The sequence below is a fragment of the Pristis pectinata genome, chromosome 18 (assembly GCF_009764475.1).
Source record: "Pristis pectinata isolate sPriPec2 chromosome 18, sPriPec2.1.pri, whole genome shotgun sequence".
NCBI lineage: Eukaryota > Metazoa > Chordata > Chondrichthyes > Rhinopristiformes > Pristidae > Pristis > Pristis pectinata.
The window spans coordinates 15,139,527-15,158,480 of record NC_067422.1 but is presented as its reverse complement, the minus strand read 5'-3'; the positions used below and the strand labels follow the sequence as shown (position 1 = coordinate 15,158,480).

At 36.6% G+C, this 18,954-nt stretch overlaps 2 protein-coding genes across 18 annotated transcripts in view; one reads left to right on the top strand and one right to left on the bottom strand.

Annotated features, from left to right (window-relative positions):
• Positions 1 to 18,954, top strand: part of arsg (arylsulfatase G) — a 149,571-nt gene that overhangs the window by 21,661 nt on the left and 108,956 nt on the right. For 2 of the 3 annotated variants that reach the window (XM_052033232.1, XM_052033226.1), the window contains exon 1: positions 8,037 to 9,042. The gene's annotated coding sequence lies outside the window, so the exon portion shown is untranslated. Of the gene's footprint in view, positions 1 to 8,036; positions 9,043 to 18,954 lie in introns of those variants that run through there. The other variant, XM_052033234.1, reaches the window with a different exon arrangement.
• LOC127580061 (monocarboxylate transporter 7-like) overlaps positions 1 to 18,954 on the bottom strand; it is a 41,233-nt gene that overhangs the window by 17,161 nt on the left and 5,118 nt on the right. For 2 of the 15 annotated variants that reach the window (XM_052033242.1, XM_052033243.1), the window contains exon 3: positions 15,858 to 16,108. In XM_052033242.1, coding sequence (XP_051889202.1) covers positions 15,858 to 16,092 — 235 coding nt within the window. In that variant the 5' untranslated portion in view covers positions 16,093 to 16,108. Of the gene's footprint in view, positions 1 to 6,094; positions 8,014 to 15,413; positions 15,579 to 15,857; positions 16,109 to 18,954 lie in introns of those variants that run through there. The other 13 variants (XM_052033249.1, XM_052033248.1, XM_052033251.1 and 10 more) reach the window with 13 other exon arrangements.

The following is an 18,954-nucleotide window of genomic DNA, read 5'->3' as shown; positions in this document are numbered from 1 at the left end:
ATAAATCTATATTTTCAAGCATCACATCAATTTTCAGTTATAAATTCAGTGTTTGTGATTTCCTTTGTAGCTACAACCTGAAAATAGCCTTCTGTCATTGTCAAGGTTATGCTCAAATTTCATGTCTTATAATAGACCCAAAAGTAAAACTGGGTGTAACTAAAAAAAACAGTAAGAACCATAGGGAGTGCTTATTTAAAACTTGTTTAACCATCATTCATGCCCATTAGCCACATCTTTAACAGTATGTGGTTGGGCAATTTTTCCAATATTTTGTGACACAAATACTAATGTCATAAAAGTTCAATTAAGAACACAAAATGCTGTGCTGTTCTCATGGAGAATATATTTTTATAACATAATTAGAATAAAATCTTTGTTTATGTCTGTGTCTGAAAACCTAGCTACAATTTTAAGAGAATTTTTGGCCAAATTTAATTACAGGGAATTTACATATAATATTCTATGGGCCAAGGGGCTAAAGCTGGAAATGTATTTAAGCAGAGAGATTAATTTAGGTAGAAAATTTTATTTATTACATATGTAAGTTTCTCGCTATGAATATGCAACAAATTCCAACTGTGTCAACTTTTATAATGATAATTGCCATGTAAATTACACCAGAGCAGCCATGGTGCTGTAGCACTTCTGTTTACCATGTGTTTTTCAGTTCCTTAAGAGTTTCTCTATTATACACCTGATTAACTGCACATCTCTTTAGTAATACTGTAAATTTTGATACTTAAAGATGCAAATTATCATATAAAATGAGGTAATATTCCAACTAGGTAATCTTAAAATTATATCAACATGGTCTTAGCAAGTTATCTCCAGACTTCTCATCATGTATCATCTGAAGAATGAATACTAAGCCCTGTCTCAACTAGTTCATTGTTACAAGAGTGCCATTTTAGCTACGTCAGTATTTTCACTTCAGAGCCAAAGACATGGCATTTGCAATGTGAAATTCACCTGCCCCTCTTTAATTCCATTGCAGCCAGCACAACTTGGTGTATCCTTCTTTCCATGATTTCATCTGCCAGCTAGTTCTAACTATGCAGTTCACTGGGTAGATCCATCAGCAGGGTCCCAATATTTTGAGTAGCTACTTTCAGTTAAAACTAAGTCTGCACTGCTGAAAAGAAACTTGCGCATACCCAGAGCTGTTGCTAGCAAGAAATTGGTCTAACTTGGTTTGCAGAGAGATATCTCACAACATTGGATTCCAAGGTTTTCAAATGCTACTGTAGTGATCTTGCTGGAGGAGATGCAAAATCATACAGAGGTTCTGAATCCACAGGGTGCCCAGGAAGGTCTCCAGTAGGCAACAGGAAAAGAAAATCAAAAAAATGTAGATCCTGGAAAGCTGAATTGGCAGTGGGAGCAGTTGACATTGGTAGTCTATGACAGGATTATAACCCAAGAATTTGGATGCTTGAAACTAACCTGGTACAGAAGTTCAATTAGTTGGACCTGCCAGCCAACTCAGTTCACACAAGTGAGCTAATAATAACGTCTTTTGGCTGATGTTGTGGCTTCCATTGCATTACAACAGAAGCCACCCGGTGTCTGTGCTACAATGGAATGGGAGATTAGCCCGCTGTCTTTAAAGGTCAGTGCTGCAATATGTGTAAAGAGCCTTCTGAGCGTCACTGGCATCCAGTAGGTGGCTAGGATGCTGAAGCATAATCCTGTGGCAGTGATTCAGTAGAGCCTTTTAATTAGGAATGTGGTATTTGTCCACTGGTACCTTTAGCTAGCCAGCTCAGATTACTGGCGCTGATGATGAGGACTGCACATTCCATTATTGGCTATCTATTCCCAGATATCTCAAGGTTCTCCTCCAAGTCTTATCACTAACTCAGCAAGGGTCAGCGTCCTTTCACTAGTCGTGCTTCGACTATTAGATTATCACTGTGTAAGAGTAGTAAGACAGGCAAATTCACAAGCATCAAACGAATATACATATGTTAAGGTGATTATTCAATTTAGATTAATTTCATTTACAAATTTTGTTTGTGTCATTTAATTCAATAGTGCCTTTGTCACTGACCTGCAACGAAGTGAAGGAAGGTGAGTAGTGGGATTTAATAAATAGAAAATTGGGTTTGTAGTTACTGGTAATGATCTTGGATGACCTTTTTAAAGATCACTCATGCAGACAGAATTAGCTAGATTGACTGTCCCTTCCTGCACCTCTTCAGCCTTTCATCATATAGCTGGTGACGAGGTTTGACCTCTCATGGTGGTGGGTTTGTGCAGACTGCCATGAATCTTGACACCTTCTCTGCCAGATGCTGCAGGGCTTCTCTGGAGTAGTCCACAACAGAAGACCTGTTTTTGCATTCCAGTGGTCTTTGCTCAAATTTTGTGTGGCAGCATGATTTTCATTGAGTGTGTAGCATATAATAGTTATCAGTAGTGTTATCAATGGATCACCTGGTAGTGACCCTCTGCTTCAAAGTAGTTGGCTAAAATTAACTGTGAAGAAAATTATTGATAGCTTTTTATCAAAAATTTCTACTCTAGCCAAGAATGTCATGACAGCCTGTAGTGACATTTGTGGCTGTAATTTACAGTAGATTTTAGTGAGATAGTCCCTTTAAAGAGCAGGCTTCTCTCTTGTTCACCAAGGTTCAAGTAAGAACATGACTTAACTAGTCTGGGTGGATATGTCCCTCCACTACCTCTTTTAGCAATGTGCATTTGTCTCTCAGTCATCTGTATTTCAAGGTGAATATCCACCATTATGCTCATGTCTGATAGCAACTAATCTGACCAAAAAGTTTGATGTCACGGCAAAGTCCTTCAACACCTGTCTCATCCAGAGTTGGCTTATGCAACTTGAAACAACTATGAAACGGAACAAACAGCAAGTTGTAACAACAGGTGAAAGAAATCAATTAATAAGCAAACTGTAAATAGTGGATAATTCCTTGAAGTAATGCTGTCTTTTCTGGGGAGGGCTTTGGCTGGGTCTGTGATCTCCAAAGTGGCAGCATGATATCAAATCAGCATTGCACACTGCCGTTATGATCTATCATGCTAACAGAATCACTAACAGTAGCACCCAGAAAGATTTACTCAATGGATCTATATGTGGTCTTAAGAGCAGTATTAGGGCACCTTCACCGCAAAAAAAAATGCTTACAATCCTACCTACTTTCTTGCCAAGTGAATTTCAAAACTCACTAAATATTATCTTTATTAATCCAAGTCTGATTAGTAGTTATTTCTTTGTTTAGGTAAAGAGAAGAATTTCTAACATTGTGTTTCCTCACTTCTTAAAAATTGCATAAATAGTCTTTTATAGAATGTAGACAAGAAAGCAGATTTTAGAACATTTAACTATCTTGAAATATAAAATAATCTGTTGGTGTTCAGAGTTTGTAAGCACCTCAGTTTTTTCTGTACCCATCTATAGATGGCTTCTTTATAGCAGCTTGGGAATCTATTTAAATTAAAACCAAAATCACTAAATGTAATAAGTAAAATGTCTAATCGTGTACATGCAAGAAGATTTGTTTTATGTGATTAGGCAATACATGTTTGCAACAATCAGAACTTATTGGCAGAACAGAATTCCAAATAAGGTAAGAATAATTATATTTGAGGAAGGCACTTAGCCTTTTGATTTCTTCTATCTTTTTAAAGTCACATCTTATCCTTCCTATAACATTTTACATTCTTTGTGGAAGTGACTTTGATTGTATTTTCCAACATCAGTCTATGTTTACCTTTCACTGGTTTGAATCTGTCCTCTGTCTTTTCTGTTTTCCTAACAATTTAAACAGTGACACATAAAGAGTCATACAACATGTGAATATACAGCCCTGCAAATCTGTGACAACCATCAAGCATCCATTTGCAATAATCCTGCTAGTTTCTCCTCACATTCCCTTCAATTATCCACAGATTCTACCATTCACCTACACACAGTGGTCATTTAACCTAACAATCCACACATCTTTGGCATGTGGAAGGAAACCAGAGGTCCTAGAGGAAACCTATGTGGTCATGGGGGAGAATATGTAAACTCCACAGACAGCAGAGGTCAGAAATGAAACCTGTGCCGAAGCTGTGAGGCAGCAACTCTACCACTTGTGTCCACTAACGTCCTACCATGCCTCCTTTGCCTCAATCACTAAGTACTGCCATCAAGTATTTCAATGAATTCTTTGTATCTCACTGATCAAGAATTGTATCAGACTTGCATCCATTGTTAAGCTTTGTAGTTGAAAATTCCTTGCCCATTGTTTATTGTTATTTTGCATTGATTGGATGTGCTGAACACTTAGTTTGTTAAATTTGCTTTTATCTATGCTACAGAGAGCATGTCCTGGATCAAGTATCCATAATGCACTCAGTGAAATTCTTTTATTCAGACCATAATTCCTTTTCTTTGAGTACATGTGGACAATTCTGGGTGTTCAATCTCAGCCTTTAAAAAATACCAGGAATTAGCTAGGTTTGGCCCCTGCCTGTCAGATTTAGACCAAAGCATTGTGTTTTACACCATTCACAGTGCATTATTTACACTTTGTCAGGCCCAGATACTTTAAAGAGCTGAGGCTGAGGTGATAAGCATTTAAACCTCAAATTACCACTTACTGCTCCCACTTTAAAATCCTTAAATAGTATAGGACAGAATTGGCAGTAATAGAAGAAGCAACAAAAGAATTCAGGAGAGGGAAATAATAGTTTGGATAATTTCAAGCAGTGGACCATACCAGGAAGACAACTAGGCCAAAAGTGAAGAGCAAATAAAGGTACAAATTCCCTTCCTCTGGAAGAGAGGCTTGGATCATTTTTAAATAAATAGTAAGAAGTAGTGTGAAAGTTGGGTGCCTCAATCACAACTACAACATTTTAGCTAACAATGGATTATACAGCAGTAATTTTATCAACTATAAAGTAGAAATAGCAAATTATTTACTCCTGCCATCCTAAACACTTCTGTGTTGAATATTTCCATGTCATTACAGCATCTTATTTTGAGACATTTTGTTATACTGATGGATGAATTGATGTATTTAAGGAATATAAAAGCCAAGGCCATTTACATGTATCAGTATATTTATACGGTGCCAGACATACAACTATAAATTGAAATGTAAATTTTGAAAGATGTGCAATGAACAGGTCAATGAACTGAAAATTCAGTAGGCTGTGTTTCCTAGTATGCAAAAGTTTAGCAAAATTTGGTCCTAACCAACTTATTGCGATAAAGATATCTTTTCTAACAATACATGAAGGTTGTAGTAAATTTTGTTTTAAGCAATATTAAGCCCCCCCAGCAAAGGATAGAGAAATCAATAACAAGAAATCAGGCCACTGCTAAAGCCTCTGTGAACTTCAAGTATGGACCTCCTTAAAGTTGGGGGTGAGGTAAAATGCAAAAATCATGATGCCTAAAATGAAGATCCTGTAAAATGTTTGGGGGGGGGGGCTGGTGGGGTGGTGGTCGGTGGCAGAAACAAGCACTCCTGCTTCTCCCAGTTAGAGTTTGAGGTAAGTAACTTGTTTATTGCAGGTAATTCCCAAGGCCCAAATTCCTCAGTTGTAGCCCACAAATGTACATGTAGCCCTAGGACAAACCAGGTTGGAATGGCATGCTAAAAGATTCCACACCGTTTTGCTGGATAAAGAATGCCACTTGTTTGTCCTTGCACAATATAACACAATTCTTGATCACATAATGCAATCTGTAGATGTAGGTTTGGAAGGAGTAAAACACAGTGGTTGATCTAGCCAGCACAAGTGTAGAGTACTTGGGAGTTCTAAAACACAATTTCAGCAATAGTATAGTTGAGATTTAGTCTCAAAATACACAATATGCAAGTTCACAGGGAGGGAGAACCACAGAGAAAGGAGAGAGAAAGAGACAGCAGAAGAAAACAGATGATGAGAAACTCAGAGGAAATGCTTTAGGGACATTCAGCCTATGGTAAACTGGAATTCCTAAATGTTGCAATGAAATGTATTTGAGGTGGTAAAGAATTGACATTGTTGGTGACTTTTCACCAAAGAGAAGGGAGAAGAACACAAACATGTTTATGTTTGCAAGCACACGCACACACACGCACACACACACCGTGCCACTCACGCACAACTCCTAAGCAGCCAGTTGCACAGCGGTATTGTTAGGACTCTGGGATCAGATCGGCTGTCCACCTTCTCTTCAGGCATAGAGTAAGTGGCACGGGAGACCTAGAAGGAAGGGGTCAAAAATAACTTGTGGTGAGGAGAAAGAAAAGAATAAGAGAAAACAAAACATTAGTTGAATTGTCACCAATGTATTTAGTGCAGAAATGGTACACATATTTTTAATCTAGTCTGTATAGGAGTAGATAGATTAAAACACAAGCATATGGAACCAAGACTGATATTTGGAATTAAGGTAAAGATCAGCCTTAATCTATTTGAATGGCAGAACAGGCTTGAGGGCTGAAAGACCTACTCATATGTTCTGTCCAATTTAACTGATGGATATATATTAGGGGAGGTCAAGGGGGTTTTTCACTTCCCCTCCCCTCCCCAACCTCCCCCAATTCATGCCCCAAGAGGTAATAAGGGACCAATTAAGTTAAGTCTGAAAAATGGTTTATCCAAAGGTGCACTTAATTTCTCAACTATAAAAATGTGCTGTTCAATATGTAGGAGTTTTACCACTCCTACCTACTCTCCCTGCTCCCCGCCACCCCCCACAATCATATCAAAGGCTAAGGATTTCACTGCATGAAGCCTCAATTCTTTGAGGATGAAAAGTAAATGAAAATGTAGATATTTAAACCATGAGGGGAAAAATAAAAGTTACATTTACAGGTAGTGATCTCAGGTTACAATGAGATGAATCAATAATTTATTAAAACCCATGGTATTTTTAGAGCAAAATAAAAAAAAACACAACATAAGGCAGCAATTTAATTTCATAATACTCACTGATTCTAAATAAAATAATGCACTTCTGATTTTCATTATTTTAGAGATTGCAAATCAAGCTATCCTTTCTAATCATTATGAAGATCTCAGAGATCAACATCACGCTATCAGACTTTGTACAGTAATTGAAGAAAGGCAATTGAATAGTGGTTACCTTTCCCCACTGCTTTTTGAGAAGTACATAAACTACAGCACTGTAGTTCCATCTTAAATGGTCAACATACATAGGCCTGGTTTCTCTTAGAGTAACTGACTCAGCAGTTTGGTAGTTAATGCTTCTTAATAAGAATACCAATTTGAACTACAGGCTAACCAATTGCTGAGGTGATCAATTGGGAGGGGAACTAAACTGCTTGACAACAGGTCTTTACAACAGTGATATAGTGATCTCCTGGTAATCAATCCAGAAACATTATAAGCAGAGATTGAGATCCTGAACTTGACTACTTCCTCCTCCGGACGTTGCCATTACGGCAATGTAAATAGCTTACGGTATTTATATTTGCAAATATCCATCAACATGTTTAATTTTTCTGACTGACTCTGCCCCCCCCAACACATACATATATACGCAAACACACACACACATGCACACACTCAAATGCTTTTTAAACAATTTCTTTTCAAAAGAAAACCTGTGCTGATTGTGCAAGTTTTCTCTCTAATCAAATTGTTCTAGGTGTTTGCAAACTGTACCTGCTGAATGGCAAAATAGAAAATTGCATCGTATTTCATGCAATACCTGAATCTGGCTTGCTGCACTGTGTCCATTGATTAAAAACATTAAGGATTAGAACTTACAATAAACTCAACCCTGACTTCCATTTTATGAATTCAGCTCAGCCAGAATAATTGCATTGATTTTTGTACTGTTCTTGATTTTTTTTCTAGTGGTTCATTAGGTACTGTACTGGTACACAGAAGTGTTGTTCAGTCTTCTCTTTGTCTGGCAGTGTTGACGTTTGTTAACGTTTCACTTTAACAGGATTCAGCAGATTCTTTCGTGACCTAAATTCTTGAGCCGAAGTGGAGTAAGAGAATGTTTAGCAGGCACTAGCTGAGCCTGTTTTGCTGTGGGAAAGAGATTTAAAAAAAAACAAAATCTTATGTTTGTAAGTAGTCTTGGCAATGCTTAATCATTTTAATATCATTGGAGAAAATTCATAAGGCATTTCATATAACACCATTCACATGACACATAGCCAAGTTAACCAATACAGCTAAATGCAAAGGGGGATTGCAAGCATTCCTAACCATGCATAATCTTTTGTAATGTTTTCCTCAGCCAGATAAAATTCAAGCTGCATTTCACCACAATATTTTCAACTGGAATCAACAATGTATATCAAAATCTAAAACCTCTCATCTGGTTTTAACCGAGAGCTAAGCAAATAAGTTTTTCTTCAACTTATCTATCCTTGATAACATTAAGCTGAACTATGGCAGGGGTTATGCAGAATTCATCCATTTGATTGTGGAGATGATAAATTGTACATTGTTAAGAGAGATCAGCATCATACTGCTTGGTATTGGTATCTGAAACATGCAGCTTGGGACTATGTTTATGAATGAAGTGATGAGAATCAACAAATAGTGGTGTTTTGACAAAGTTTAATAGCGTACAAGTTTTAATATACATAAAGCAAGCAGGTGAACTAGACCTGTCAGTAACATGTAATAATAAAACTGCGTGTGAAATTTGAAATTTGCGGAGTCATCTGTTATTTCCTATTTATGGTCATTATGATTTACTTGTTAAATAATTCAGTGTTGTGAAAATTAGAATCTGAATAGGAAGGTTTTTTTTTATATTCTATGCAACAATTTCTCTGTTGAATCAATCTCTGGAGATCAAAAGGCATGTATGGACCTACCAGAACTTGATGATTTTTTTTCTTTAAGAAACTTGCTACTAGGCCAATAGGACTGGTTTTAACTTGTTATGTAATTTGTAATGAATTTATTAGAACTAAATATGCTTTATTGCAGATAAGGAGATGGTGGAGTAAAGAGAAACCAGAGCAGACTACAAAGAACAAATGCAGGGGAAGAAATGAAAGAAAAATAATTTGGAGACAGTGAAACTTGTTAATCTCTTTGGTGAGTGATTTGTTTGATTTTCCTCTTTGGTTAAGTTAGATGAGTAACTGACCTTGGCTAGCAAAGCACCTTACTTTTGAATACATTTGTAATTGTGTGAGGAAAGAAAATCCTCCATCTCCAGTGCCATAACTCAAGGTTATGTAACAATGGCTGGCTGACAAATATTTTGCTCTGACGCAGCCCAAGCATGAATCTTGTCTGTAGAAGGACATCTATCTTAACATTTTTCTTCACTATATTGAGGAAGTGAATGGCTTCTGCTTTATAATTCTCCAAAGTGAGCCAGCCAAGCTTAGCAACACAACAGCACAAGAAGTAGTGCCTATTGCATGATGGTGTTGTACATACTCAAAACTTAAATTTCTCATTTCGAAGATGTCTTTTGAATATCTACTTGTAAATTTGTTATTGAATCCTCAATTCTTGCCCTCTGTTCAATACACTTTGCATCAGAGTCCAGAATTGAATAATGTATGTGGCCAATAAATTCTGTTTTTCTTTATGGATCTACAAAACAAAATCTATTAACAGTAATTAATCTCACCAGAGTAAGCTTGGTGATTGTGGGGGGGGAAAAAAGGAAATAATACCTGCAGAGATTTATGGGGAAAGCAAAATTTTCAATTAATCCAGTCTGTCTCAACTCTGGTTTACAAAAAAGCAGCTTGCTGTGAATTTTTGTATACGAGTTGAAATGCTTAGGAAATAATAAATGTCTGTGAGCAGACTGCAAGCAGGAAAAAATAACACTTAAAAGCTTTTGGTGCTGCCATTCTAAACATAGTTGATGAAAAATTCAGATGCAGCTGTAAGTTGCTGGTAATATTTACAGAGAATATATAGCACAGAAATAGACCATCTAACTGTCAACATAACCCTCAATTTCCTCAGCTTTCCACTGAATGCATATATACAATTGGCTTCAACTACTCTATGACGGCAGATTTCATATCCTGAATAGTTTCTGAAGCAGTTTCTTGTGTACTTGATTTCTTGCTGACCACCTTCTGCAGGCCTCTGGTTTTGTTCTTTCCCACAAATGGAATCATTGTCTCTGTTTACTGATCAAAGACTTTCACAGTTTTCAAGACCTCTATTGAGTCATCCCTCAGCTTTCTCTTTTCAAGAGAAGAGGCACAGATAGTTCATCTTTACCTGATGGGTATTACCATGCAGTTTTGGCATCATTCATTTTTGCACCCACTCTGGTGCCATCATATCCTTTAATATGCTTGCCATTACTGGACAGAGTTCTTCTTGCGATTTAATCAAAGATACCATAAAGTTGATAGAATTACCAAGAAAAGTTAAGGATAGACAATATTGTAAGTAAATTATTGACAATTTCTAAATCAGTGTTGGAGGACACAGCAGCTGTTACCCATTATCCAATTTTATTGAAATCTGGGCCTGTTCTGCACTGTACTGTTCTATGTTCTATGAAGCCATTCGATCACACATCAATCAGCAAAAGATAAATCTATTCCCAATGATATCCATCAGTTCACTAGTTAAGTGGAAGAATATCGCTGGGGAATGCAAACACAAACACTTCCATAAATGATTTTACTGTTTTGTTTATAATGTAATAATATCATTATTTTTGCCATTTCCAATTTGTTAGCACAAATACAACCAAGGTATAGGTTTATAATAATGCCAAAAGTGCCAAGGAAATTTGTATTGAGCGATGAAAGTCATCACAGTCATGGCTCATGAAATAAATAACGTTTCATTGCCCTCTTTGTTCTTCAGCCAAATTGCATTTGATTCCAAAATGTCAAGCAGCTTTTTATTTACAAAAGTTGCTTTATTTTCAAAGATGAGTTATCACTGGGCTGTAATTATAATCATCAGCCTCTGATCTCTTCCTGTGGAAAGGTTCAATATGTCACTTACTATTTGAATGTAAGGTGGGTATTCACAGACGTAAGAATACTCAGGCAAGATAGGCATTTTTTTTGATAGAAAATGTTTTAGGAATCAGCGTTTTAGCACCATTTAGCGGTACTTTTATGAGATGAATATCTTGGGAGGAAACTTGACTTCCAACTGCCTTTGCTACTTAAAACTCTCTATCTAGCCAATATATCTCCAGCATTTTCTGTCAAACATGAAAATGTGATCTTTCTCTTAATTCCCTCATCTGCTGTATGGGCTCATGTTGTCCATGTGATCTATCTGTGTCTTGCTTCATCAAGACTATAGTTCACCTAACTTCTTTCCATGACCTTCATGCTATCCAGTCTAGTAAATGTCTCCCTCTCGTCAAGCTCTCCTTCCCACTTTTATAGAAACATAGAAAGTTATTGACACAAAAGTACACCATTCAATGTTTCATGTCCATGCCAGTCAAAAAAAGTCACCCATCCTAATTCCACATTCATCACTTTGTCTTTATCCCTGCAAGTAATGGTTCTTAAAGAACACATTAAAGTGCCATTTAAATGTGATGAAGGTTTCTACCTCAGCATCCCTTTCAGGCTGTGAATTCTAGACCTATGCTAGCCTCTGAGTGTAAAATAATTTCCTCATCTACCCTCTAATCCTTCTACCAATTACTTTAAATCTACATATCCTGGTTTTTGACCCTTCTATTAAGGGAAGTAGGACCTTCCTATTAACTCCTGTATAGGCCTTCAATTTTTATACAACTCACTTAAATACCTCCTTTGCCAATATCCATATCCAATCTCTACTTGTAGCTACAATGTTCCAGTCCTGATAACATACTCACACACTTCTGCATCCTCTAGTGTAATCACATCTTGCCTGTAATGTTGTGAACAGAAATCTATGAGTATTGAATCTTGAGTATTGAATCTGTGGCCTAATCAACTTTAGCATATAACTTTACAACTATACAACTTTAGCATAACCTCTGTTCCTTGTTTCCATAATCTTACAAAGGGTTGCAGGCCCAAAACATTGACTGTTTCTCTCTCCACAGATGCTGCCTGACCTGCTGAGTCTTTCTAGCATTTATTGTTTTTTGTTTCAGATCTCTAGCATCATCAGTTTTGTTTTTTTACAGAGTCCCGTATGTCTTTTTAACTACCTTATTAACATGTCCTGCTACCTTTTAAACTTGTGGACATTCATTCCTAGGTTCACTTGTACCTGCATATCTTCTCAATATTATCCCCTTTATTGTATATTTACTTTGCCTTGTAATTCCTCAAATACATTACCTCTCACTTCTCTGGATTAACTCTATACCCTTTCTACCCATCTGCCCAGACTGTGTGTCTTCCTGCAGTCTAAAGCTTTCTCCTCACTGAACCATGTGGTCAAATATTGTATTATCTGAAAATTTCATTGTCAAAACCCCAGATACAAAAATGCCTGTCAAGCATTACCCCTTGCTTCCTGCCATTGAGCTAATTTTGGATCCAATTTGTCATTCTCCCTTAGGTTTCATGGGCCTTAAATGTTTTAAAACAGCTTGTCATGCAGGACTCTGTCAAAAGCCTTGCTAAAAACATCACATGGTACATCCCTCTCTTTCAACCCTAGTAATTTATCATTGTTTAAAAGACAAGTTCCTTAATACTCTTTTACCATATCCAATATTTCACCCTGATTAACATCCAGTTTACATTCCCATCATCTCTATCCCTAGTTATGGCCTTGGTCTTTAAGCAGTTACAAAACCTCATTAGCTTTTCTTTAAATTTGCTTCCTAATATTTTATCATTACCTCCTCTTTGCTTTCCTTAATTTTCCCTTAATTTCACTTGCACACTTTCTATACTCTTCCAGGCTTTCTAGCATGTTAAGCTTGTGTTATCTAACATAGGCTTCTTTTTTTATGCCATCCTACCCTCTATGCATCTTGTTATCCATGTAGCTCTAGATTTGGCAGAGCCACCTTTTCTTTGTAAGAACATTTTACCCTGAACTCCATGAATATCCTACTCAAATACTTCCCATTGCTCCAAGACTGATTTACCTTCAAGTAGCCTCTTCCATGCCCCTCTTGTTAAATCACTCCTCAGATATGAAATTAGGCATACCAAATTTAGAACCTACCTTGTCCTCTTTAATACACTGCAAAATTCAATCAGATTATAATCACCGTAGTAAAATGCTCTATCCAGTGATACTCCTCCCATCTACTCAGCTTCGTTCCCCAAAACCAAACCTGGAGCTGCCTTTTATGTTTGGCTTGTTTTAAACTGTATAATAAAGTCCTCCTGATAGTAACATAGGAATTCTGTGCCCTCTATACCAACTGCTAATATTAGGTTAACTGAAATTCCCACTATTACTGCCCTAGTGCTTTTGCATGTCAGCAATTTCCATTTCCTTGGACTGTTCAAAGATCTATAGTACACAGCCAATAGTGTGATTATCCCTTTATGTTCTTTTGTTCATCTCCTGTTCTTCTAACATATTATCAAAACTATCAGAACTATGATAGTTTTTAAATAAACAGTTGCCATCATACCCACACCCCTCAAAGAAAACATTTCAACTTTTTCTCTATACATCTACTCTTTTTCCAAACTCTTAAAAGAGCAAAGATCTGGAGATACTGTAAATCTGAAATGAAAATGAAACTGCTATAAGTACTCTGGTCAGGCAGCGTCCATGGAGAATGAAACAGTTAATTTTTCAGGTCAATGACCTCTTCACCAGTTATCCGTTTCTCTCTCCATAGATATTGCCTGACTAGCTGAGCATTTCTAGCACTTTCTATTCTATCTCCAACCTCCACTTCCACTCAAAGATTGTCACTTACAAAATCTTTGCTTAGGGTTGCCTTTTCTTAGTTCTCTTCTACCTGGATAACTGTAACCTACAAATCTCTGGACATTTATCTCCAGGGATTTCATCATCTGCACCTATCTTTAGCCCTTCTACATTTATGAACATGGAAGGCCATTGATAGTATCTTTTGCATAAGGAGTTCAACATCTGCAGTTATGTTAGTGCTAACAGAGTTCTATTCTGACCAATCCACCTCTGTGCTATTGGTCTGTGTCTGATATCAGTTGTTATGCTCAAATTTAACCCTGATATTCTTCATAAATTCACAACGAATTCCACCCGGTTTGGGTTGAAATAGATTATTAACAGTGTTGGCATTCTGATCAAGACCTAGCTAAGGCTTCAATTCCATATCCATTGTGTCACATATTTCCAACTATCCACTCCGTCACTTTAGCCACCAGCCTCCCTGCTTTAACCCATCTATCAGTGAAATGTCACATTCATCTCACTGTTACTTCTAGACTCTGTCAGCTCTCCCGACCATTCTCCATCTTCTAATCTGCAGCTCACCCAAGCCCCTTCTATCCATGTCCTTCCCCACACCAAGCCCAACTTGTCTATTTACCACTTTTTCTGCATACTCTTCCAACCCTTCATTTATCCCACCTTCCTTCAATTTTGACCATCTACCTTTGCTGTACCATTAGTGATGATGTCCTCAACTATGTAGGGCTAGAATTCTCACTCGCTTCCCTCCTTTGAGGCTATCCTCAAAACTCTTGGTGTCCATTTTCTTATCACATCTTTATGAAGGACCTTGAAACATTATTAAGGCATACTGTCATAGCACCTGATCTTGATTTGGCTCAGTTACTGCACTTGGACTGTGCTTTAGTGTTTACTTGTCCTGTCAAAGTGTTCAATGTCTCCATTTAATTGGGGGAAAAAAAGAGAAAGAGATTGCAGTCAATACAATTAATGAGAGATGTGGGATAAAAATAACAGTGGACTTGAAAAGGAAAAAAATACAAAATAAATGTATATAAGAAAATAAGATGGATGTTACCAACTATTTTAACAAGATTGTTAGAATTAATGTTGCTGGGACAAATTTAAAAACAAAAAGAAATGTGGAAATGATGAAAGATTAATATAATAAATACACTGGACAGGAATTCAGTGTTCTTGTTAATTAGACATTATGGGAGGCAATACAAGAACAAGTAGGTTTCTTCCTAGAAAGTTCACGCACAAATGTTTTATGCATCCTTCCTAACTGGTATATAGGTTGTGAAGATGCTGAATATGGAGTGAATTTAAAATTTATTTGATATTCCATATAGCACAGAGATCATTGATAAGTCTGGATTGCTGATCAGAATATACCTATACTATTCAAATTGAAATATACCCCACTCTGAATTTGAAGTCAATTACTTTAAATTATTGGACTATTTGGATTTATTGCTCAATTAAAACAGCATTTTTTTATAGATGTTGGATAACTTGAATCACTTGATTAACACATTAACCTCCATGCAAATAAATTACTTTGAATTATTTGGAATATTCTATATTGGATATTAATAATCTGATTAAAATGATCTTCTTAGACTCTTCTTCATTCAATATTTATATATATATATCCTTACTGCGTTCGTTTTTTGTTCTATTCAGTGCACATTTCTTCCTCCTCAAGCCTCACCAACTGTGGCTGGAAGAAGAACATTCCATAATTGTTTCAGGCTAGTGTCATGAAGACGACTAGCAGTGGTGACACAAACGTTCATTCCAATCTAAACTTCAACAGATAATGACTTTGGAAAAGAAATAGAAAATACTTTAGTATTTCTGGAACTTTTTAACCAGAACTGTACTTTTAAAAGCTTAAATTATAACAAATGATATCGTGTGGGATTGCAGCTTTTTAATTTCTCTATACTACTTTTGTTGTATGTGCTAAGCCCAATTACATAGACAGCTAGTGGTGAAAATGGACTCTTGTAGGCTACTGCTAGATTCTCAGCCAACATTTAAATTAATTCTACTTAAAATTAGAAAGATGAATATTACCAAAAACTGAAAGTTTTCCTTACCTGTAAACATCATTATAAACATAGAGATGGATAATATCCAGGATACTCTGCTGTTGGACTCATCGAAGTAAATCATTAAGTCATAAAAGAAAACACCAAATGACTTAATTATGCCATATGTGAGGACTTCTGTGAAAAAGAAGGCAATGGCTGTGATCCAGCCCCAGCCTCCATCTGGAGTCTTTGTGTAAACATTTGTTGTCCATCCTCCTGCGTTTCCCGTGAAAACCGTCATTTCCACGATTTGTTCTCTGCATTTAGAAATGAGATATTTCAGTTTTAAAATGCAAAATCAATCAATTTCACATTTAGTATTACATGCACATGACAGTGCTAACGTTATAATACAATTATGCAAATTTGAAGTGGACGCCTCAAGCCAGCTCTGCCATTTAATAAGATCATGGATGATCTGGTTGTAACCTCAAATCCACATTCTCATCTACCCCCCATTAAAAATTCATCTCTTTGCTTTATCAAATATCAATCTACCTCTGCCTTAAAGATGCTCCAACACTGTTTCCATTACCCTCTGAGGAAGACAATTCTATAGATTCTCAATCCTCAGAAAAATGTTTGCCTTAAATGGGCAACTCCTAGTTCTAGTTCCTCCACAAGAAACATTCTTATCACATCCACCCTATGAAGATGCCTCTGAATCTTGCATGTTCCAATCAAGTCAACTCTAGCTCTTCTATACTTCAGTAAATACAAACCTAGCATGCCCAATCTTTTCTCATAAGGCAACTTGACAATTCCAGGTTTATTCTACTAAACCACCTCTGAATCACTTCAAACTCATTAAAATAAGACCACCAATACTTTTAGCAGTACTCCAGATATGGTCTCACCAGTGCCCTATTATTGAAGCAATACCTCCCTAATTTTGTATTCAGTTCCCCTAGCAATAAACAATAACATCCAATCAGTTTTTAAAAATTAATTGCTGCATAGACTAGCCTTGTGAATCTAGCACTAGATCTCTGCATTGTCTCATGATTTAGGTAACGCACTTTTTTTTCCTTGCCAAAATGAGTAGGTTCAGATTTTCTCTTATTATGCTCATTTGTTAGACCATTGCCCATCCAGTTGACTTATTTATATCCCTTTCTAGCCTCCTTATGTCCTCTTCACAACTTGTTTTCTTACCTATTTTATCTCATCAATCATACCTATAAGAAACCAGTAATAAAGTAAATTGCGAAAAGTTGAGGCCCAACTCCAATTCCTGTGGCACAGCACTTGTTACATATTGCCAGCCAGAAAAAGTCCTATTTATGCCTACTATGTTTCTGGTTAGCCAGCCAATCTTCCATCCATGTTAATGTGTTATCTCCTACATCATGAGCTTTTATTTTCCATGATATCCTCTGATATGGCACTTTATCATATGCTTTCTGGAAATCGAACAGTCGCTGGTTCCCCTTTATCCACAGCATATGTTACTACTTCCAGGGACCCCAATAATTTAGTCAAATGTTATTTCCCCTTCACAAAACCATATTGACTTCCTCTGATTACATTGAGTTTTTCTAAGTGTCCTGCTATAACAATGTTTAATAACTACTTATAATATTTTTCCAACGACAGTTATACATCTGGCTTGTTAGTTGCAGGTTTCCTGTCTCCTCTTCTTGAATAAAAGGGTTGCATTTATTATTTTCTGATCGAATGTAACGTACCCTGAACCTATGGAATTTTGGAAAATTAAAACCAATGCACTAATTACCTCAATAGCCACTTCTTTTAAAACCCTAGAATGAAGTCCATCAGGATCCAGGACTTGTGAGTCTGCAACTCCAACAACTTTCTCTGTGCTAGTTCTATGATGATGGTAATTTTCCTGACAGCATCCCTCCCTTCCAGTTTCCAATTTCCAGCTAATTCTGAGATGTTACATAAATCCTGTATGGTGAAAACTGATGTGAAATGCCTGTTTAATTCATCAGCCATTTCATTTTCCGTCAGTAATTCTAAAGGCATTTTCTATAGGACCGACATTCACCTTTTCTCTATATGTCTGTAGAAATTCTTATTGTTTTTACATTTCTAGCTAGCTTTGTCATGTACTGTAATTTTTCCTTGTTAAACTTCCAGTCACTCCTTGCTTTTTTGTCCAATTTTTATATTTTCTCTGAACTTCAGTAACTATACTTCACTGAAAATGGGACAGTTCCAAGTGAAGCTGCTAACATTAAATGAGTACCTAAACAATTGCACAAACAGAACACTTAGGCCCAGTATCATCAGAACCCTCTCCACAAATGCTGCCTGGCCTCTAAAATATTTTTTAGGATTTTCTGTTCTTATTTCAGATTTTAAACATATGCAATATTTTGCCTTCGGCTTCCTAGAATATCAGCTTCCTTTGCACAGCATTAGAAATGTTATTTTCTAAATGGCTAAATCTTGCTGGACTAGAGCTTCCACTTAGAATCAATACTTATACTCCCTGCACTAATTTCAATCCAAATGGCTGAAAGCCAGCAGTTCGGAAGACCTGGCATTTACCTTTTCGCTACAGATGGTGTCAAAACAGTGAAGTACTTGAAGGTTTATTCAAGGTCATGAACTGATGAACTCAAGAATACTTGGGATATTGAATGAGTTCAGTACTGCCGATGACTCTTCTTTGGTCTTCCAATTTATTTGTTTTGGTTTTACCCGTACTGTTTCTAGCAGAACTACTCTGTAGGTATCTGTGTTCTTAGCTCTTTACTAACTTTTCAAAATCAGTTCCCAGTAAGGCCAGCTCAGTCTTATGACCACAGGGTTTCAGATAAAACAACAAAAAATTAAAAGGCTGCTGAAGTTCTAGTTGGGATGATAAAGTGAATTTAATGTGAAAATGTGTTTGCTGAAGGGGAATGTTATCGTGTCCTCTTAAAGTAAATAAACTGACAGTCTTTTTTATTGTCTTCAGTTTTTTTTAAGCTGACTTTTTTTAAAGCAGTCATGATCTATTTTTGTATATTTGTCAGGAATTCTTGAAATCATATACCTTTAAAATTTGAAGCCTGCAGTAACTGGTTTACTCTCAAATTGGACTAAAATATGACTTCACAAATGTGTATTATAGTGAATCAAAAGCATAGCA